General features: G+C 47.1%; 1 protein-coding gene across 2 annotated transcripts in view; it reads left to right on the top strand.

The window, feature by feature from the left end:
• The window catches only part of PHACTR3 (phosphatase and actin regulator 3), a 178904-nt gene that overhangs the window by 145867 nt on the left and 10165 nt on the right, over positions 1–22872 (top strand). For both annotated transcript variants that reach the window (XM_029613622.1, XM_029613620.1), the window contains one exon: positions 13840–13895. In XM_029613622.1, the coding sequence (XP_029469482.1) occupies positions 13840–13895 (56 nt within the window). The remainder of the gene's footprint in view (positions 1–13839; positions 13896–22872) is intronic.

Genomic DNA, 22872 nt, shown 5'->3' with positions numbered 1-22872 from the left:
TGGCGTGCCCCTAGTCTTTCTATTATCCGAAAGAGTAAATAACTGATTCACATCTACCCTTTCTAGACCTCTCATGATTTTAAACACCTCTATCATATCCCCCCTCAATCGTCTCTTCTCCAAGCTGAAAAGTCCTAACCTCTTTAGTCTTTCCTCATAGGGGAGCTGTTCCATTCCCCTTATCATTTTGGTTGCCCTTCTCTGTACCTTCTCTATCACAATTATATCTTTTTTGAGATGCGGCGGCCAGAATTGTACACAGTATTCAAGGTGCGGTCTCACCATGGAGCGATACAGAGGCATTATGACATTTTCCGTTTTATTCACCATTCCCTTTCTAATAATTCCTAACATTCAGAGTTCCTTCTCTTCGTTTAGCATCCAGATTTATAGATCCTTTCCCAGTCCAAGGGGGCCTGTCACTTACCGACTCAAACTTCCCATCACATTGAGGGTCCATAATGTGTTCCATATTTCCTTATTGAAACCATTACTCCTCTCTTGGCTTTCCTGACAGCCTCCCAAACCTGTGGAGGTCTCTTCAGAAGAAGACTCCCAATACAAGGTACAGGAAATCCTAGACTCTTAAAGAAGACACAATAAACTGGAATATCTCATAGCACGAAAGAACTATGGTCCAGAGGAAAACTCCTGGGAGCCAGCAGCCAACCTTCAAGCCCCCTTATTAATAAGGGAATTTCATTGCTGCTCTCCCTCGAAACCAAGAACCAGAACCTGCGGGAAGGGGCTTAAGTAGGGGAAAACTATTACGTTGACTGGTTTCAGGATCCACCCGTGACCAGCAGTACTCACCCCTTCGTCACCAGGAAGAAGCCCGGTGAGCTCGTCGTGGCAAGACGCCAACATCTCTTCATCTTCTTTACTCCCCTATAGGTTGCATCTAGGTGCGCAAACACCACACAATCGCTTAAAGGACCTGCAGTGGGAACCAGGGCTGCTGGCGCCTCTCGATGTTGTCACGCAGCTGAGTACTTAAGGCCCAGCCGCGCAACCTGGCATTGCCTCAGTAAAGGGTCGTCTACTCTGGGACGTGTAGTGTGTGTTGCTACTTCTGTTCCTGCGTTCTAGCCTTGCCTCGTCTCTCCAGCCCTGCCTTGCCTCGTATCCTCGCCTCTTCTTGGACTGACTTCTGGATTTGACCCTTGTGTGGTTTCTGACCACTCTAGCTTGCCACCTGCCTCTGACCCTTGCCTGGACACTGAGTATTCTTGCTTACCGCCTGCCTCTGATTCTTGCCTAGACATTGACCATTCTCACCTCCCACCTGCCTTTGACCCTAGCCTGGCCCTGGATAAATGCCTACACTATAACCACATAGACTGTCGCCTAAGACCTGCCAGCCCCCCAGAACCCAATGGCTCAACCCAAGGGGAAAGCGGTTGGTATAGGTAAAGCTCCTAGTCGGTCTCTTCTCTGCATAGCTCCACCAGCTGACGGTGAGAGCCTATGGGCCTTCCCCACAGGCTGAGCTAATCTTGCCACAGCAGCAAGGATCCACAGATCTCACACCCCTGCCCCCGACCTCTGCTTTAGTGACTTGCTCCTCAAATTGTAGAGAGAGCATGGGGGCAAAATCTATACTCACAGACCAGCCCCTGCAGGGCTTCCATGCAGGGGAGTGGGGGTGGGCGAGCTGAGCATGTGAGTGCAGGCTTAGTTCGCATGCTCTCACTTACAATGTGAAGACTGCATTGCTAGGCCAGCGGTCCAGTGGAGGTGGGGGGAGGTGGAGCTTGGAGGTTTCGGGGGACAAGGGACAACATGGGACTGGCACTGACAGTGCTTATGTTAGAATCCAGCTGCCTTCCCGAATGCCTTGGTGGCGGATATTCACCGTGCATCAGGGAGCTGCCATTGGACGCTCTGACGCATGATCCTAGGACCCGGCGAAGAGACGCTTAGGGCCTGCGTGTACTTTGGTGCTCACGATTCAGCACACATTGGTGGGAAAATTGGGTACCCCCCTGATGAGAATGTCACATGCTCAAGACTACTTAGCTTGCCTGGAATTGGATTTGTTGCCTCGCTCCTCCTGGCTCCAGTCTTCTGTCTTGCTCAAGCCCTCCAGCTCGGTTCCTTCCTTTAGCTTCAGCCTGCTCCTGTCTACTTAGCCTTCAGCTTTGCTTCAGACTTCATCTGTGGCTCTGCTGCAGTCTTCAGCTGTGCTTCAGCCCTTGGTCCTGTTTGAAGCCATCAGTCTTGTCTTCAGCCGCAAGCCTGGTCTTTGTATGGGACTTTTAGACTCGGTCATAGTGTGGCCCGTGCCAACACTTGCTCACCTGCCGCTGGCATGGGTCTCAGGACTCTGCCTACAAGGCTGCATCATGGCAAGAGGGGCTCATGCATGTGCACTTCCTTATAGCCTGGAGGTAGCATTTGTCCAAATCGGTCATTTGCCAGGACATGCATGTGTGCAGTCTGCACATATGCATGGACTCCCCGTCAGAGTCCTCATGTTCCCCATGACATGTCTTGAAAATTTGGTGTGCATAGAAAAGAAAATTAAAACATTATTAGGCATGCACACACACACTTACATACACACACACACACTCTCACACACACACACACACAGCAAATTTAAATCAGCATGGACAGCCGAGAGGCCCTGAGATAGATGTATACAGGTCCTCAAATGGGAAAATAATGAGCTGAGAAGGTCCCAAGGGTTTAAGAGTGATGGAACATACTATCTTTGAGGATTTATTTTCTTTGTCCCTTGAAGATTTAATTTGACCATGAATTCCTGTTGAGGAATGGGTAATTTCCAGGAGCCCTGTGTTTCCATATTTCATGTTGTAAAATAGGAGAAAAATGGGGATTTATGCTTTTATTCGAGTACAGACATCCATTGAAGTGCTCTCATTAGTGCTGGGATAAGCAAGCAGAAAACCTTCACTCTGCAGGCTTCCTGCATTAGGAGTTTGGCAGGTGGCTTTGTTGTATGCAAGGCCCAGCTGTTCTCAGAGTTTAGCTTAGTCACTCTAAGCAGCTGCCAAACGTGATGGGGAAATAAGGAATGATTCATAAGTCCACAGAGGAGCATCCAAAATATGGGTATTTGGACTTTTGAATCTTTACATAATAAGCAGACCTACAACGCACAGGCTCCCCATACGTGCCTTGTGCGTTTTCCCCCCTCGCTTTTTATATATTAAAGAACATTTTCGCATGGTAAAACCTAATTCTAACTTTAAAGTCACTATTTCCTATGTATGCAGCGCTTGTATTTTCCATGTTGCTGAAGCTTTGATGCAAGACAGCAGAATCAATAATTAACTCTTAGCAGCGCGAGGATGATTTCGGCTGCGGAGTGGCGAATGAGCTGATGCCCTGACGTCCGTTAGTGGTAATGGTCTTTTGGTTGGCCATGTTAGCAGAGCCTAAAACAGCATCCGGACCTCGAGTCTTGCAAACCTCGCTCTTGCACTGTTTACTGTATACTTGCAGATTTAATTAGAGGATAGAAAGAAGGGAGTGGACATCCAGAACATATTACCTTCAGTGTCTTTGTACAATAAGGTAAAAGACCCAAGGGGCAAATACTAAGGCAGACGTGCAAGCAGCCACTGCAGCGTGAGAAGTAACTTAGGAAACATCATAGAAAAACATCTCCAGCACTCAGTTTTATGAAACAAAATGAACCCAGTTCTGAGAAGCTGGGACTGAATTTTATAAACACGCCTTCTGTTTTCGGTTAATTAGGAAAGACAGGGACCTTAGCAGCCTCCCATGACAGAGATCTATGCAGAAGGCTAAAACTGGGAGACCAGTGCTAAGGACCGGGTCCTGATGGTTGCACAAGGATCCCATCGTCAGAGGGCCCTGCATCCACAAGTCAGAAGAGTAAGGGCTTGAGTATAAGGGTAGTTTACCTGTTTAAATTTGGGGGGGTGGGAGAGGGTGGAGGGCAAAGAGTAGGGCAGTCAGATTAGCCGGGGAAGAGGGGGAATATACAAACTTTCTCTTATTGTCCCCAGCCTGCAATATCTTCCCCTCACTCTCTCTCCTTCACCGCGTCCAGGCTGCAACATCTTCCCCTCTCTTTCTCCCTCCCCCCCCCCCCTCCTCAGCATCTCCCTCTAACCCTCCTCCGGGCCTACAACACTTCCTCCTCTCTCTCCCCCTCACCAGGCCTCTGTCCTGTAACGTCTCCCTGCCCTGCAGCGCTTTTCCACTCTCCTTCACACCCCATGCCCAGCACCTCCGGTCCCCCAGCTTTCTCTCCTCCCTTCCCTTGTTCCCACTCCCCTGGCTGAAGCTTACCGAGCACCTCAGGACGGGCGAGGCCTCGATCTTCGGGCCGCAACAGAGAATTTTACCTTGGGGTCTCTAATCCCGCGTACACTCACAGGCCCTTCTGCAGGCCCTGGTTACCAGGAAACCTGAGGAAGGGCAGGGCCTGTCGGCGTGTGCGGGATTCAAGACCCTGTGCTGAATTTTTCCGCCTTGCCGCCAGGGCCGTTGCAGCCACCGCGTTTGATTCCCCGAGTCTGGGCACTGCTTTATCTCCCCCCAACCTCTGCCCATGGATTTGGGTTTCCTAGGGCAATACAGCAGGAGGGTTCATTTACTCGCTGACATAAAGCGGAGGATGGATCTGGGGGCTTCCTCACGCAGGAAGTCCAGTTCTCCTGGGTCCTGTGCCAGAGCCCTGGCAGCTGTAGCTTTTCTACGGCGCTGCCAGGTCGCTCCGAGGAGGTAGTGGTGGTGGTTGTTGTTAGAAGATCTCCAGACATTTGCACGCTTGTCGCTCGTATGGTTTGCTTGGTTTTGGTTTTTTGTCATCATCTGTCACAGGAAGCTGGAATAATAACCGGGGCAAACTAATAAATAGTCCTCAAGATTGTGCACGGGAGGTGACAGCCGTTCACCGTGCAGCTGTCATCAGGGCTGGCTGAATGGGTCGATAAACCACGGTTAGGGACAGATTGGGCCACCCTGGTCTCTTGTCTGGCATTTCTTTCTCCGCTGATGCATTTCAGTCATTGGGGAAAAAGAATTTAGAGCCAGTTCAGATTGCAAAGTCGCTGGAGAAGTGGAGAAAGCAGGCGTATCACCAAAAGACAGCCTGGAGTTTTGCCTTTTCAGGTAGAAATGATGTTAAAGATCTTTGAATAGTGTGGAGCAGGTAACAGGCTGCATTGGCCTCCCTTTGAACAAGGACCACGTTGCAAATGAAGCCCCTCCTCTGGTTAGACTATCAGTAGCCTGGAGGGACCTCCCCAGTGCCTTCTGATCAGTTCCCCCCACCCACCCCTCCCCCCTCTTCTATTTTATGGTTCTTCTGCAGTGATTGCTTTGGTTATTTATTCTTTTGTGTATGTGCATCCCGTTGTTGTCCCCGAGTAAGGAAGGAAAGCTTAGAAGTATTTGGAGTCTCTGGCAGATGTGGTGCATTATGGGGCTGGGTTCTGCCCTGCAGCTGTCTGGCTCCTTGCTGGTCTAACAGGCCTACAGGTCGCGTGACCTGGGGGCGGGGGGGGGTCGTCTTTGTTTGCTGTTTGTGGCGGCTAAGCTGCCAGGGCCGGTTTGGGGGTGGCTCACTTTAAGTAGAATTGATGTTTATGTCATTTGGATTGGCCACTGAATTTTAATAACAGCTGCGGCCTTTGACCTTCCAGACCCTGGCTTCATGTATTTATTTTTATGTTAATGTGTGAGGAAGGCTGCTCCAAGGGAGTCTTCAGATTATTAATGTAACACAACTTTTTTTTTTTTTAATTGTTTTGCATTTTGCTCAATTGCCTGTAATAAAATAATATTAAGAGTCCAGTTGACTGAAAAAACAAAACAAAACGTTAAGTTAAAAGGTCTCTGTCAGAGAGCAATTTAGATTTTCTTAAAATACATTTTCAGCACAGTGTCTGAAGGCTCTGCTGTCATTTGTGGATGATTCCCCAAATCGCTGGTGGAGCAAAGGGAAAAAAAAAGAGCTTCCCTGCCTGAACGGAGATTTCTTTGCCATTGCAGCTGGAAGGAGACGAAACACAAGAGACACTCAGCAGAAACCAAACCTGCCTCACGATCAATGCTAGGCGCAAGTCGACCGTGACGGAAGGAAGCGATCATCAGGTTCAGATCGTTTCTCAGCAGAGCAGAATTTTCACCGGGGCGTATAGGGGGAGCGATCCGTATTATTACAGCGCTGACTGCGCAAAGGCTTTCAACTCCCACGGTAGCCTGTGGATGTTCTGGAAAATCTGCGGGCAGCTCTGGTTTCAAAGAATGGAGGCGCACTCTGGGTGTCGTGCAGCCGCCCACAGGACCTGCAGCTTGTCAGTGAGTCGCAATTGCATCCACCTGTTAGCTGAATCGAGGGACAATCAGATGGCCAAGATAACAACTGGGGCAGTCAGTCGCCCCTTCTGCCCTTCAGTCTCTCGGTGTCCCCGACAGCCCAGGGTACACCGAGCACTAAAGCAGTTTTCCGGGCAGAAGACCGACCACAAGGATGGAAGCGTCTCCAAATAACAATGCAACTCCTACCCAGAATCTGCCGCCTGCAGCTCATTAAAACAGAAATTCCAGGCTGTAAAATAACCCTGCAACACTCGTTCCTGATACAGAAAAAGGGAAAAATATACCATGGGTGACTCAACCGTTTTGGCATTGCTCGTTCACAGACGTTAGTAGGAGTCACACAAATAAACCGCACACCCAATGGTTCACGATGTCCCGGTTAGAGAAGCGCCAAATACCCAACTCATTTTCTCCTGGTTTTCAGATGCCGTATGCCTCCGACAAGCAGCAGCCTTCGGTTGACTCACACACACCTGACATATTGGATCCACCCCCTCTTTATCAGGCTTACTCGATTTGATTTCCAAGGAGTTGCGGAATTGCCTGTTTTCTGCGATGAGCAAGAATTTAAAGCGTGTGAGACATCTTCCCGTAACTGGAGCCTGTCACCCTTAAAATCAGCCTTACTTCACCTACTACATTAAAAATAACCCATCCATAATATTTATTTTTAGCATACCATATGTAGCCAAGAAAGACGGTTCAGTCTTGTATGGATGCACAGCTTAAAACTGAGCAGGGGGTGGGAGAGAGAGATAATCTCTCAGTACTTCCAGTTTCAGTTCACTCTCTTCATGCTTCACTGTTGGCTGAATTTCTGGTCAGTCACAGAAAGTAAAAATGATGAACGCAAGGGAGGAAAAGCAGGACTGGCTCAGCCTCTCCCTTTGACATGAACCAATGTGGTCACCCTAGCCAAGATCTTCATTGAGTGAAATGTTCATTTTGAACCTATCGCAAGCCAGAGATGTGGAGGTCAAACTTACACGCATCCAGAAGGCGACCTGTCTCATTTCCCCAAAAACAAAACAGAATTTGAAGTCCACAGATGAAACCAGACTAGAGCCAGGACTGCCGTAGGCCTTCCCTTTGCGCATGGAACTCTCTGGCTAGCCTCGTCATGGAGACCTTAAATCTGCCCCAGACTTGAGAGAGCCTTTTTCTTTAAGGACAGCTGGAGTAAACTTGCTAAATTTTAGGAAACTGAAGAAAGTATTTCTTCACGGAGAGGGTGGTGGATGCCTGGAATGCCCTTCCGGAGGAAGTGGTGAAGACCAGAACTGTGAAGGACTTCAAAGGGGCGTGGGATAAACACTGTGGATCCATAAAGTCAAGAGGCCGCCAATGAAGAGTAGGTGACTCGCCAGAATGATGGCTACTGCCTGGAGACAATACCCTTATTCAATAAACATACACATGGTTACTGTGACTCCAACATCACTCTAAGCTTCAACAGCAAGAGGAAATGTGGAAAAAAGGATTTGCACTCACAAAGACGGGAGTAGCTGGCTTGTTACGGCGGTTACTACCCCAAACCAAATATCCAAATTACTACCTCCACCTTCCTCTATTCCTGATGCCTTTCAACTAGCTTGATCACTCCATTCTTATACTTCACTTTCAATGCATATCCAGCATAGTTCTCTGCTTCAACAGCAGGGGAAAAGAAAAACTGTTACTTCACACATCCAGCAGAGCTCTCTGCTTAAACGGCAGGGGAGAAGAAAAAAGGGTTCGCACTCACAAAGCGGGGAGTAGCTGGCTTGTTACGGCGGTTACTACCCCAAAACCAAATGTACCTGATACTTCACTCTCGACGCATATCCAGCATGGCTCTCTGCTTCAACGGCATGGGAGAAAGACTGATACATCACGAATTTCCAGCATAGCTCTCTGCTTCAACGGCAGGGGAAAAGAAAAACTGATACTTCACGCATATCCAGCATAACTTCAACGGCAGGGGAGAAGAAAAAAAGGATTCACACTCACAAAGCGGGGAGTAGCTGGCTTGTTACGGCGGTTACTACCCCAAACCAAATCTGCCTGATACTTCACTTTCGATGCATATCCAGCATAGCTCTCTGCTTCAACGGCAGGGGAGAAGAAAAAAACTGATACCTCACGCATATCCAGCATAGCTCCCTGCTTCAACGGCAGGGGAGAAGATAAACAACCAATAAGGGCTGTATAACATAATCTGGGTAAAAACAAATAAGCATGGGTGTAGCTTGCTTATTGCGGCGGTTACTACCCCTACTACCTCTAACTAATCAAGCTAGATATTTCACTTGGATGCAGCTCCTCCACCGCTCTCTACATTAATGGCGGGGGTGGAAGGGAATTAGAACCAAGAGCTAAGAGAAACAGATAAGTATGAGAGAAGAAATGAGGGAAGCTTGCTGGGCAGACTGGATGGGCCATTTGGTCTTCTTCTGCCGTCATTTCTATGTTTCTATGTAAAATCTAAAATTCAGCAGGGCAAAGACTTACTAAAGGCTGCACCACCTGGTCTCCATCCATCTGATGACCTCTGATTGTCCTCATACCACTGCTGTATTCCAGTTGTAAAGACCCAGAGAATTAGCATTTTTGATAGATTTTTGGGGGTGGGGGGCACAAAGATGTTTGTACCAGGAAAAATTAGTTTTTAGTAGACTGAGAGTTCATTATATATTAAATCCAAACCCATCTAGATGCAGGGTGGAGGTTGGACTGGGCAACAATGAAAGTGTTACTGACCTAAAAAGGTCCTACTCTGTAGTATCTTGATGTGCTGAACACGAATATGACCATGAAAAGTTTTTATTGGCTCTCGTTTTGAAGATATTTAATATAGTTCACTTTCTATGTTTAGTCATGTAAATTTATCCAGTAGGACTGTAAATAAGCCTAGAATGATGTAATATTGCATCAGATTGCATAATACCATCATGCACACATCATCCAGAGTTTATTACATCATTTTCTGATGCAATGCAGCTCTCCTGCCCTGCTGCTGCTGAGTAAGCTGACGTCAGCAGTGTACTATATGAAGCCCAGTCAGAAAGGGTGAGCATTTGAGGATTAGTAGTCAGTTAGCATTGAAATATTCATGCTGGCTGACTACTGCTGGACACTCCGCAGAGATGCTCCCGAACAGGTGTACAAGAGACCAGCAAAGAAATCTAAGACGTAGTCTATGACTTCATTTTTCAAACGGTATTAAGCGTAGGTCTCCTACTATTGGCATACAATTCAAGATGTAATTATATTATTGCATATTACAAAAAAACTAGAGCCAATTTTGCATTTTCACAGTCACATTCCTGTTTAGCACATGGAAATGTATAAGAATTGACTAATTTCATTTCCGTAACATGACTTTTGTGAAAATTTGTTGCCCAGAGTAATTAGGACAGGCCTTAATCATTTTGGATAATTCTGAGCCATTCACAATTTGACTCAGATATGTCCCGAAGAACCAGCCTTTTGAGACCATGTTTGCCCATTTTGGATTCTTTAAACCCGTTTTTGATGCAGCTGTTCTCTGGAGTCCGTCTGTCTTTGAATACTTCCAATCCACGGATATTCACATGAGTCTGGAGCTATTCTGATACCGCAAGATTCATCTGCAAGTAATAAGTCAAGAGTTGAGCCATCTCCTTATTGGATCGTGGAGATACCCAGTCACCCAACGCTTCACCGATGAACTGCTAAAAGAGGAGCATCACCAGGTCTGCATCTGTATTTGATAACTGAGGCCGAATATAATATCTATAGCACAGATATTAGGGGCGGGCACAGATAGATAGGTAGGTCTTTTATTAGCATTTTTTTTCATTTCATGTGTTTTGTTTCTTTTTATTGAAAGTAAAACACGAAACAAACAATAAACACAATTTGAAAACAAAGGGGAAAAAAAAGCAAAACACCCAAAAAACACCTGAAAAAATTGTCGGACCCATCAGAGAAAGGAAAAAAAGCCCAGCCCCTGCCTTCATTGCCCCCTGTAAGTTTCGTGAAAACTCGCACCGTATTTTTCTGTCTCCTTATGTCCCACTGGTGGTTTGCCGAGAGATGGTGCCGGCAGGCTGAGACCGGAGCCTTTGTTGGTTTCTGCCGGCCTGGGCTCAAGGCGGCACCAGTGTTGTACCGAGGGAGTGACCAGTGGCGCTGGCCTCGGTTTGCTGGCACCATTAGCAATCACAGTACTGGCAGGGCAGGAGTGACCGGGGATCGCTCCTGCCCTGCAGGGTAAGAAGAGCTGGGGAGGATCAGGGGAAGCCCCAGGAGTGTGTTTAATTTTATTTATTTGGCAGCAGACTGGTGGCTGCTTTTTTTTTTTTAAATGGAACGAAAACAAACGAAATTTTGTTCATTCTTCTTTTGTTTTCAAAATGACTTGAAATGAAACAGGATATTTCATTAAAACTTCCCATTTCATTTCAAACGAATGCACATTCCTGATAGATATTCCTAATAGATATTCCTGATAGTTGTACAATTGTTTCCAGAGCTCCGGCATTTTCTGCTCTGATTCTGATCGTGGTCCCGGCTTCGTTTTATCTCTTATCCAGTTTCAGAGAGAAGCTTCTGGTCTGCTGTTGCTCTGGCTGCCTGGATACTGGGAGCCATGCGTGTGCAGGGCAAGTCAGATGGACTTTGATGTGGAGATGGCCATAAACTGACAGCATAAATCACTGGTTAATCTGCTTCAAAGAGGTGCAAGGTCTGAGCTCTGCTGGCTATGTGATAGCAGAAAAAGAAACAAGGAGGGGAAACCTGCCCCCCCCCCCAAAAAAAAACAAACAACCCTGGGGGCACTTGCAACTAATTATGAGAGGCTATGAGGAGAAATATTCTGGTTAACGAGCAGTGAGATGGGTTTCCTTACCAAGACGCAATGGGGGTAGATATTCAAAAGCCATTTAGACGGATAACTCAAATGTTATCCTTCTAAATGGCAGATATGGCATATCAAGCCACTTATCCAGCTAAATTCTAACCGGATAACTACTGATCTGGCTCTGATTTAGCCGGATAGTAAAGGGACGTTTCGGAGGTATTCCAAGAAGGGGCTAAGATATTCAAGTAACTTAGCCTTGTGTGGCCGGATAACTTTCTTCCAAGATTGGCAGCGCTGGAAGCGTAAGCTTACGATCAGAAGCCGTGCTGGAGCCGCCGGGAGCGGGTGAGGAAGACCCTCTCTCCCGGCAGGGATCTGTCCTGCTCATCGGGGGAGGATGGGATGGGGAGTCCAGGGTGGGGGAGGGGCAAGACGGTTTCTGTTGTGACCGGTGTGGGGGGGGTGGGGAGGGGATGAAGGCCAGGATAACTGATGACTACTTTTTTTTTTTTTTTTTAATGAAACTGGACAAGGAAAGGTGATGGTGGCAGTAGTGGCGGTGGGAGGGGTTGGGGAGGGGAGGGACGTGCTTGTTTTGGGGCTGCTGAGCCCAACAGGGCTGTTTATGTTTAAGGGGGTTGGAAAAAGCAATCGGGCCGAGGGACCTTAGAATTTTTATTTTTTTTTGGGTGACACTGATAACTACTTAACCGGGTATCTTTGATCTGGTTAAGTAGAAAGTTATGCGGCCACACACATGTAGCCGGATAACTTTAAGTAGGCATATTCAGCAGGACGTTTATCCCGCTGAATATACAGGACAAGCCATCGGCTAACATTAGCCGGATAGCTCGCTCCCTGAGCGGCCTTCTGAATATTTCTTTGTAGCGGGGGCTCTTGATTCTGCAGGACTCGGAGTGTGCACATCACGCAGGCAGCAACTCTTCTCGACATCTGCTCCTTGTGGGGGGGTGGGGGGGTAAAGTCTCAGTTAAAATATTATCAATTTGATGGAAATAATTCCAGCAGGGAAGTCTGTGCGTCCCTTCACGTGCTGCCAGGATGGTCAGAAGGCGCAGCTGTGCTGTAATGTACTGGGGATTTCTGCTCTGTATCCCAGTTCACTTGACTGGAAACGCCATTGACCCCTTACCTTCTCTTCCACCCCCCCAGCCCCCCCATCGTATGTCCTAAGGAATGCTGCTCCTCTGCTTTTCTGTTGCTCTGGAGCATTTCAGCGAGGGCTGTAACCACCCCGTTCCTCCTTCCTCCTCCTCTCCTCCCTGCAGCGCTATTGCACACCTTGATTTGTAATATTAAATGTTTGTTGCTGTTCAGTAAAGGTGTTGTCTGATACGACGCTAGTGTTATTGGCAGGATTCCTGTCTGATTTTTTTTTTTCTTAGTCTGGCATCCTCTATAAAATAGGTTAATGCTTGTATTACTGAGAAATGGCCTCGTACTATCAACCTTGGCATGAAATGTTTTCCTCTGAGATCCCAGGAGGACTCAGCACATGCTAAGGAAGACTGATTGACTTTTAGAGGCTGAAATATTTGTTAATAACTTGAGAGAGCCTGATATAAAAACATCAGATCCTTTAATGGTTTGATGGCAGGGCTATTCCCCACGGTCCTATAAAAGCTTCAGCCAGGTCAGGTTTTCTGGGTAGTCGACATATCTAAATTAATCTGTTATACCAAGTGTATAATACAATAACAGCTCTGATGAATATTCAGTGTGGACATCCTGAAAACCAGATTGGTTTGCAGTCCTCAAGGAATGGAAGTGAAAGAGCTTGTTATCCCTCATTCTCCTTTGCTAGTGCTATAACATATAAATATGAAAAAAGAGAAAAAAATAATGCACAGGAACGGACTCCCCCTCCCCCTTCCTCCTAACCCTGTCAGAAACCAGGCCACTAATTGCTGCAGTGGCATTCACTGCTGTGTGATTCCTGAGCCTCGGCTTCCCTGGCTTTATTATCTGTACAATTGCTAGGCTTGTTGTTCTCTCTGGCTGCCTCCCCCCCCCCCCCCCCCATTATTGCTCAGTTCCCTAGCAGATCTTCGCAGGATCTCGGGAGGGAATCTCATTTGCTAGGCAGGTTAGGAATCGCTGCTGCCACTCATCCTACGATTGGAAGGCTCAGCCCTGAGGAAGCTGCCGAGCAGGGAGGGCGTGTAGCCCTCAGACAGAGAGCGGCATGAGAATGTCAGGCAGCTCTGTCGTAGCTGTGGGGGAGACGAGCAGCGGAAAGCACCTGCCGAGGGAAGCTGAATGCCATTAAGGCTGACATTTGGTAGAACTCAGTCGTGGTGATGTTAGAAGGGCACATTGCACAGGGAGGATGACAGCCAGGAAACACTTGTGGACTACGTCTTAAAACACCTTTTTCACTGCTCGGCTGGGCACGGTCTTGACTCCTGGCTTTCCGAGAGAAGATGCAATGAATCTGTAATTTGGTGGGAAACCTAAAAGTTCTGGCAGGACCTACCTAGAAAGGCACTTCCCTAACGGCGAGGAGCTACAGAAATTGGCATTCCTTTATTTATTTCCTAAATCTTGTGAGGATGAGCTCGTGAGGATTCAGGGATACACTAAGAACCCAATACACAGAGCCACACACACCTGTGGACAGCGCGGGGAGGCGCCATGGTGCAAAATGTGATTCTAGTGTTTTTCCGCAGGCGACTGAGCCAAAGACCTGCTGTGGAGGAGCTGGAGAGGAGAAATATCCTTAAGCGTGAGTATAGAAATCTCTCTCTCTCTATATATATATCTGTATGTGTATATGTAACCTTTTCAGCTAGAATAATGTGAGCTGCATTTGCAGTCATGTTCTGCCTTATTACCAAAGGGTGGTAAATCCCAGCTAATTGCTTTTTGTGTCTCCGGCAACACATGAGACTCAAAACACTACTAGAGCAAAGCCTTCCTAGGGTGCCCATTCAGAGCTCCTCCCGAGGTTGATGATTATAAATGAGCTTCTGTCACAGGAAAAAAGAGCCAATAAATTAAAATGCCTCTGCGTTTACACACACTGAAACTTCTAGACCCCTACGAACCCCGGGGAGGTGCTGATTGAAACTTGCTGATGGTATCCGTGAACACCGCACAGTTTTTCTGGCATAAGGCAGGGTAATTTTCGGTTCGTACGTGTAGCGAAGTGGCTGAGACAATCCTGTGGGAAGCATCATTGTAAGGTGATGTCTCAAGGCAGGGGAACCTCATCGCATCAAATGCTTCGTCTTCGTAGGTTGTGAGACCTTTTAAAGGACGTTCTGCACGAACCTTCAAGGCCGCCTCGTATGTTTTCTGCAAGGAGTTACAGGACTTGGCCCAGTACAGTTATAGTCCAACACCATTAGAATAATACAGGCGTGTGGAGCTTAACAGTTATGCGGGGTTCAGAAGTCATTTGAACTGTGCAGAAAGCCAGCGTCTCCCTATTGTGCTAGAAAAATACAAGAGGTAAGATATGAGCCACAAATGACAAGCAGTCCCACGCAGAATTAATGGAGCCAGCGTTGTGGGATGTGCACATATTTATAGATTAAAAATGAAACCATTGTCAGTATTCCCTTTGAATTTCCTGACATACGCCGAAAATGTGGTGTGGAGAGAACACCAAACACAGACGTTATTAATGGAAACACTTGGATACATACATGCACATACACACGCACACATACATGCACATACACATGCACACATACATGCACATACACACGCACACATACATGCACAGATGCTTACAGACATACCCATACATAAATACACACAGACACACACACATGGAGATTTCAGAAGCCTTCATCCCTTCCAAAAGTAGGCTAAAAAAAAAAAAAGAATATATTTCCTGTGCACAGATCGTTTTCCTCTTTCTTGCAGATACATAAACACAGACCATTATGTGTAGTATCAGCTAGACACGTCTTTGCTTTCCCCTGTTGCTACCCTCTTTCTTGTTAGATATTAGACACATTATCTGCTCTAATGATGCTGTCAATCTGATTAACACCACTAGATTTTTAAATACCTTAAGCTCTCTCCTGCTTATCTGAGCCAGCAACTCTAGAACCCTGGGAGAACCTCTGGCATTGTAGGAAGCTTATTCCTGCTCACCAGAGAGGGGTGACAGGCGCCTTGCCACACCAGCATTTGTAAGGTAGTGCAAGGAAAGCAGCTGGCTTGTGGCGTTACTCCTGAAGGAGCCCCCAGCTGGTGGTTTTGCACATTCAGCCCTGTTGCAGGTCACAGAATTGCCTCCCCAGTGGCTGTTTCCGGTCACAGAGCTCTGTCAGGCAGACGGGATCCTGCATTCCGATTGGGGAAACCCCAGGCGCTATCTTACAGAAGAGGGAATTTTGTTTTTTCTTTTTGTTAATAATACATCATTTATGTTAACAGTTTATGACAGTGGTAGCAATTTCTGGAGTACATCTATTCAAGGAGAAGGAAATCCCTCGCTCCAGGTCACAAAGTACAAGTGAGCCAGCGCTGCTCTTGCACCTCCGTGTCTCAAAGCATTCTGGGAACTTCCCTGCAGGATCAGCCCTGCCTGGATCTGATGGCACGTCCCCTCTTTGAAGATCAGCTAAGACCGGTTAACCTCTGCCCTGAAATTCCCTCTCTGGCAGTCACTGGTGCCAAATGTTCAACACCGTTGTTGGCCCAAAGATTGCCTGGATGATGGAGATCCTCAGGTCACAGGCTACATCCCCTGCCAGGTCTCAGCAGAGCCGGGTGGACATTCTCCCAGCCGGGCAGTCACTTTTTAAAATTTGAAAGTTGGCATAATTTGAAAACGTTTCCACTTTTGGGGAGTCAAAACCTTTGCAATCAAGTTTTTAGAGAAGAAATCCATTTCTAGAAATGACCCAATTCCTTTTTTTTTTTTAAAGTTTTCCCAATGAGTCTGAAATGAAATGTGCACTTTTGCGAATATTCTTGAGCGTGCAAAGAATTTGGAAATACTTTTCTCTTATTTATTGTAAAGATTTTATAAAGCACTTTCCCGACCTTTTATTCCAGACGACTCAAAAGTGCTGCCCAGCCGTGTCACACATACATCATAACCCCTCCCCCCCCCAAAAAAACCCACATCTAAAAATGTAAAAAAAAAAAAAAAAGGAAGACTGCCTTCACCGGTGGGCTATTAATATTATTTATTTATCACAACGGTTTACAAATATAGCAATGAATTACATTTTTAGAGAAACAGTACATTTCAAACTGCATTAATATAAAAGCATGAAAAGGATATGAGAATAATGGAGGGATTCATTACTACAATAAGGGAGAATAATTCCAAGGAACAATTTAAATAGAAAGTTTAAGAAAGTATACAAACGAAAGAAAATTATGAGTGAGATCAGTCTTTGTACTAAGTATATATGAATAGTTTCAGGTAATATTAATACCCAAGTAACTCACCCTTCCCCCGCCCCCCTCTGCTTATACAGATCAAAAGCTTATACAAGTCCTTCGGTTCATTTAATGTTTATAATATTTATTTAAAATGTTATAGGCTGCAGAAATCAGCCACAGCCACCAGGGTGGTTTACAGTAAATACATGCACAATATTACAAGAAGTAAGATAAACAACAAAAACCACAAAATACACATTCACATTAAACAATGAGTAGTCGTCCTATTCTGCAGGTTCCACACCTCTCTCATAGCGAACATATCCAAGTGTCTTCTGGGAACAGAAAGCTTTTGACCAACTTAAAACTTAAGTTAATTGATCTCGGCTCTTATCGAGACTGGCCATTTATTCCAGAGATCTGGAGCCATCATTGAAAACACCTTTCTAGCCACATGCTGACTCTTTATTAACAGGTCGATACAGAAAGAGTGCGGCAGTGCCGGGCGCACCCTCGTTCCCCGCACGCACAGTCCTGCTCACCTACCGCTCGATACTCTATTTAAATTGCTTGCAAATGCAAGCCGCGTCTGCGAAGCGTTAGGCGAAACGTTAGGCCCGCGCAACCCATTTTACTGTATAGGCGCTTAATACAGCGCCTATACAGTATCCTGGGTGTGCTGGTACCTGTCATTTCAAATGACATTTGAAATGACAGGTACCAGGAAGTGGATGGTTTCCCCCCTCCCGAAGCAAGGCGCAGGGCGAAAACTAAAACAAAAGTTGTTTTATATATATATATATAAATACCTAGATGTCACTTTCCGAATCCCCCATCTCCACGCGTGTTTATCCAGGCGGCGGTGGGAGCGGGTGGGCGCCCGTTCATCCAGGTGGCGGCGGGAGGGCACGCGTTTATCCAGGTGGCGGCAGGAGGCGGCGGGCGGGTGGGCGCGCGTTTATCCAGGCAGCGGCGGGAGGCAGCGGGCGGGTGGGCGTGCGTTCATCCAGGCGGAGGGAGCCGGCGGCGAAAGCGGCCTCCAGCAGCCCCCGCCGGCAGTGAATGAATGCACGCCTGTGTACGCCCGTGCAATTTTGGCGCTGAAGGCGTGACATTACGACGCTTGACGTCACGGCATGTGACTGCCTTGAGCGCCGAAATTGCACGGGCGTACACAGACGTGCATTCATTCACTGCTGGCGGGGGCTGCTGGAGGCCGCTTTCGCCGCCGGCTCCCTCCGCCTGGATGAACGCCCACCCGCCCGCCGGCTCCTGCCCGGATAAACGCGCGCCCACCCGCCTGCCGGCTCCCGCCACCGCCTGGATAAACGCGTGTGGAGATGGGGGATTCGGAAACTGACATCTAGGTATTTATATATATATATATATATATTATATATATATATATATATAACAACTTTACCAAAAGTGGGGCTCGCTGCAAATGTTTGTATATATGGATCTAGCATTATTGTTTTAAGTTAATTTAAGGAATCGCATGTGTAGTGCAATGATTTGAGGGAAAGTTTGCCGTCTACCATTGCCCCTGCCTGTAACGCAGGGGTAGGGGTAGGCGGTAAGTTAGCAGGTTAGACGCGGGGCAAAACGGCAGGGTAAAATAGCGATAGTCGGGGTGCGCGTCACTGTATGGGAGGGAATAGCTAATTCGATCGTTTACATCTGATATACCTGCCGCGTGCGGAAGGGGTTATGCGTCGGTTTCAAGAAGCGCTAAGGACGCGTGAAACTGGAGACTGTATCGCAGGATCGCCTTACGCGTCCCAATTGTGCGCCCACAGCGAGTTACAGACGGGGAATCTCCAGCCGCACTTTACAGTATCGATCTGTAAGTTAGGAAGTTCCAACTGGTAACCTTGCGAGGATCTCAGGGACTGCCCTGGTGCCCAGCAGGTTAACTTATTCAGGGCCAGTACCGCGCATCCATTTAAAGGCTGTGGTAAGCAAGTTACAGTCAATGCGTTCACCTACAGGCAGCCATTGCCGAACCAAAATTAAACACTAAATAAAAAACCCTCCGAAACAAAAGGAACAGCGATGTTCCCCTGCGGGGGCCCCTCCACAGGATCCCAACCACCTCCTTACCTCCCCTGAGGCTCTCTGAGGGTGCAAGGAGTCGGGGGCAGTCTGTAACCGCGCCTTCCCCACCGGCTCTGATTAACACACGGCACCAGTTCTCAGGGCCAACCAGCACCGAGTTGTTTTAGGTCCATAAAGCAATATGGCCATGAAATAAGTTTGCTCACTGACTTGCTTTTCAGCCATAAAACAACTTGTCGGCTGGACCTTAGACGGGCGCCATTTTTTAACCACAGCTAGTGGGGCAGGAGCCACTGTGGATCACTCCTGTCCCTTTCAACCTCCGAGAACCATGGAAAGGATAGGGGGTGGCAGAGGAAACTGTGTGTGTGTGTGTGCTGTAATGAGGAAAAGAAAATTACATTTGGGTTTTGTTCAGAGGCGCCAGATCTCCTCACTTAAATTCTACGGTCGTTCCCTTTTTTGGAATGGAAGATAATTTTGTTCCTGCCTAACACCAGTTAGAAGCCTGTGTATAGAGTGTGATTGCTTAAGATTGTTATCTTATCAGTTTTTACTTTCCAACAGGCCGATTCAGTAAAGATCGTGGGAGAACGGGCGCTCTGCGTGCTCGCTGTCCCGACGCGCGCCCAGCCACCTCTCCTGGGCGTGCGATCCTGTATTTAAATGAGGAGTCGCGCTGGAAGGAGGTGCTAGGGGCGGTTATTCGCCACTAGTGCCTGCTTGGCCCGGGACAGGTGGCTCTGTCAGCGGGTTCGGGAAACCGACGCTCAATTTTATCAGAGTCTGTTTTCTGAACCCGCTGACAGCGATCAGCTAGGAAAACAGGCGCCGGTAAAATTGAGCGTCCGTTCTAACAGGATCGGCCGGCACACTTTTTAATTTTTTTTTACAGTTTTGGTTCCTCCGACTTAATATCGCTAGGATATTAAGTCGGAGGGTGCATATAAATGCGGTATTTTCTACTTTTCTGTCCACTTTTCCAGGCTGCTCATAAATTAATGCCTGACCTTGGGCAGGCGTTAATTTATCAGCATTAAATAGAAACATAACATAGAAACATAGAAACATAGAAATGACGGCAGAAGAAGACCAAACGGCCCATCCAGTCTGCCCAGCAAGCTTCACACATTTTTTTCTCATACTTATCTGTTTCTCTTAGCTCTTTGGTTCTATTTCCCTTCCACCCCCACCCCTAATGTAGAGAGCAGTGATGGAGCTGCATCCAAGTGAAATATCAAGCTTGATTAGTTAGGGGTAGTAACCGCCGCAATAAGCAAGCTACACCCATGTTTATTTGTTTTACCCAGACTATGTTCTACAGCCCTTATCGGTTGTTTTTCTTCTCCCCTGCCAATAAGCAAGCCACACCCATGCTTATTTGTTTTACCCAGACTATGTTATACAGCCCTTATTGGTTGTTTTTTTTCTCCCCCTGCCGTTGAAGCAGAGAGCTATGCTGGATATGCGTGAAGTATTAGTCTTCTCCCCTGCCGTTGAAGCAGAGAGCTATGCTGGATATGCGTGAAGTATCAGTCTTCTCCCCTGCCGTTGAAGCAGAGAGCTATGCTGGATATGCGTGAAGTATCAGTCTTTCTCCCCTGCCGTTGAAGCAGAGAACTATGCTGGATATGCGTGAAGTATCAGTCTTCTCCCATGCTGTTGAAGCAGAGAGCCATGTTGGATATGCATCGAAAGTGAAGTATCAGACACATTTGGTTTGGGGTAGTAACCGCCGTAACAAGCCAGCTACTCCCCGCTTTGTGAGTGCGAACCCTCTTTTCTTCTCCCCTGCCGTTGAAGCAGAGAGCTCTGCTGGATGTGTGAAGTATCAGTTTTTCTTCTCCCCTGCCGTTGAAGCAGAGAGCTATGCTGGATATGCGTGAAGTATCAGTTTTTCTTCTCCCCTGCCGTTGAAGCAGAGAACTATGCTGTATATGTATTGAAAGTGAAGTATCAGGCTTATTTGATTTGGGGTAGTAACCGCCGTAACAAGCCAGCTACTCCCCTCTTTGTGAGTGCGAATCCTTTTTTCCACATTTCCTCTTGCTGTTGAAGCTTAGAGCGATGTTGGAGTCACAGATTGGCCGCACATTTTACTTTCTGAATCCTGGGTGTCTGACTAAGAGTCTCATTAACATGCACGTGATGAGCGCTATTAGTTTTCAGGGGGTTTGGCTGCGCGTTTTCAAAGCACTGAACCCCTGTTAAACACTGCGCACGTCCCAGCGCACCTTACTGAATCGGCCCGCACGTCAGTTAGCCAGACGAAGTTAATTGGAATAAAACTGAACAGGAAAAGTTCATGTGCACCCCTGTGCAAGTAACCCGTGCTCAGAAGTTCCTGATCTTGAATATCTTTGGCTTATTCTTATGTTGCTGCAGGAAAAGGTTTCATGAGATACCAGGAATCCAGTTTTCTTTGAGATCAATAGGGCAACTAGAATTCTACACTGTAGAAATTCAGCAATTATTATAGGCATTTGGACATCTGTATTCCATTGTTTGCTGCTTAGCCCCCTGTGCCATTCACCTTGCTCTGGACAGATGTTTGCTTCATGCTAGAGTGAGAGATACAGAAGCAGCAGGTGCAAGACAATGTCCCGTCCTCTGGCATCCCAGCGTTCTCCGTTTATGCCAATCGGCACCTGAAACTGTGCAGGAAAAAACCAACCTGCAGGAAAAAAGCAACTACTTATCATGAGTCTTGAAGAGCAGGGTGGAAGACTCCACTCCTCCAGCAGGAAAATCAGTCCCCAGGATTTCCACAGTGGATATTCATGAAATTTATTCTCCTACAACAACTCTGCCCTAGAAACCAGGATCCAGCATTTGAGACGCGTGCTTCAAAGGGGTCGGTTTTAAAAAGACCGCATGCGCGTCCATGTGCGCGGTTCCCGGTGTGCGGATGTTATAGAATCCGATGTCTGCGCGCGCATGTGCGGGCAAACCACGACTCGCGCATGCAGGGAGGGGGGAATTTTCAAATTATGCGCGGCGACACGATCAGCCTTTTTTCCAGTTCCCTCCCAGTCCGCTCCAATTAAGGAGTTTCCTACACCCTGCCTAACCTTCCTTCCCTTTCCCCGCTCCCCCCCCCCTCTCCAATCTGACCCCTAACCCCTACCTACCTACCCCCAATTTTTTTATTTCACTACTTACTGCTCCTCCAGAGCCGAAGTAGATTCCACGCGCTGACCAGCTCCCGGCGCGCGCTTCCCCAGGAGAACGGCTAATGACCACTCTCCCGGCCCGCCTCTGTCCCGCCCCGCCCAGGACAGGCCAGATGTTGCCCCCAAAGTCTAGGTCACATGTGGATTCTGTACTGTTTAGCCAACCGACAGCTGTAATGTCATATTTTAATTTCGAAAATAGCCAGAAAATTGTGCACAATCAAATTCTGCTCTCCAAAAAGAAAAATTATTGCAAAGCAAATTCATTGCATGCATGAAAACCAAAGAAGCAAAACAAACCCTGATGTCATTCTTATTGAGGTTAATGCTACTCCTAAAATGAATATGTGGTTTTATATAAGGGTGTGCATGGAAAAATATATTTAGGGGGTTTGTTTTTCCTGGTTTTATAAATGCTAAATAATTTAAGGATAGCTTAAATGACACAGGAAAAATGTGTTCTTTTTTTATTATGTCTTTTCGGATTGGAAGCTAAACAAAACTTAGCAAGACATTTTGCTGGCGTTTTTGTGATTTGAAAATGACAGCACACCCCCGGTAAACGCCAGCATTAATTTAGAGAGAGCGTGGATAGGTCGTTCCTTCTAGAGGTTCGGTTTACAACCTTGGTTATCGCTGCCGAGGCCCAGCTCCTGTTTTAAAGTTATTTATGCTGATAAGGGCTCCAGGATGCTTTGAAAGAAGAGCCGAATATCGCAGGTCTGCTCCCATCTGTTCCTGCTTATCCGGAGCTGGATGCGCCCTCTGTAACGCTCCGGCACAGGAGATAAATAACAAGGCCCAAGTCCAAAAAAATGCTCTTCCTCAGGGTCTGATGCGCTCAGCTCTTCAGCCCTGGACACAGAATTGGGGGGAGTCTTAGTAAATGAGGCCATTTAGTTTGCTGCTATTTTATAAAATTTAATTGAAATAGATTCGATGAATAGAAAAGAAAAATGAAAAGTATCCCTTGAGGAAGTGCAGAGTCTATCTAGTAGCTGGCATTTGTCCCCCAAAAACCTGCAAGCTGTGTAGGCAGTGCAACCTTTCAACCAAACAGATGTAGTACAGGAGCTTGGGGGGGCCGCACTCGGCACCTCCTGATAACCTCTGCTGTAG

Source organism: Rhinatrema bivittatum, chromosome 8 (genome assembly GCF_901001135.1).
Source record: "Rhinatrema bivittatum chromosome 8, aRhiBiv1.1, whole genome shotgun sequence".
Lineage (NCBI taxonomy): Eukaryota > Metazoa > Chordata > Amphibia > Gymnophiona > Rhinatrematidae > Rhinatrema > Rhinatrema bivittatum.
This window is presented reverse-complemented; position numbering and strand designations above follow the sequence as displayed.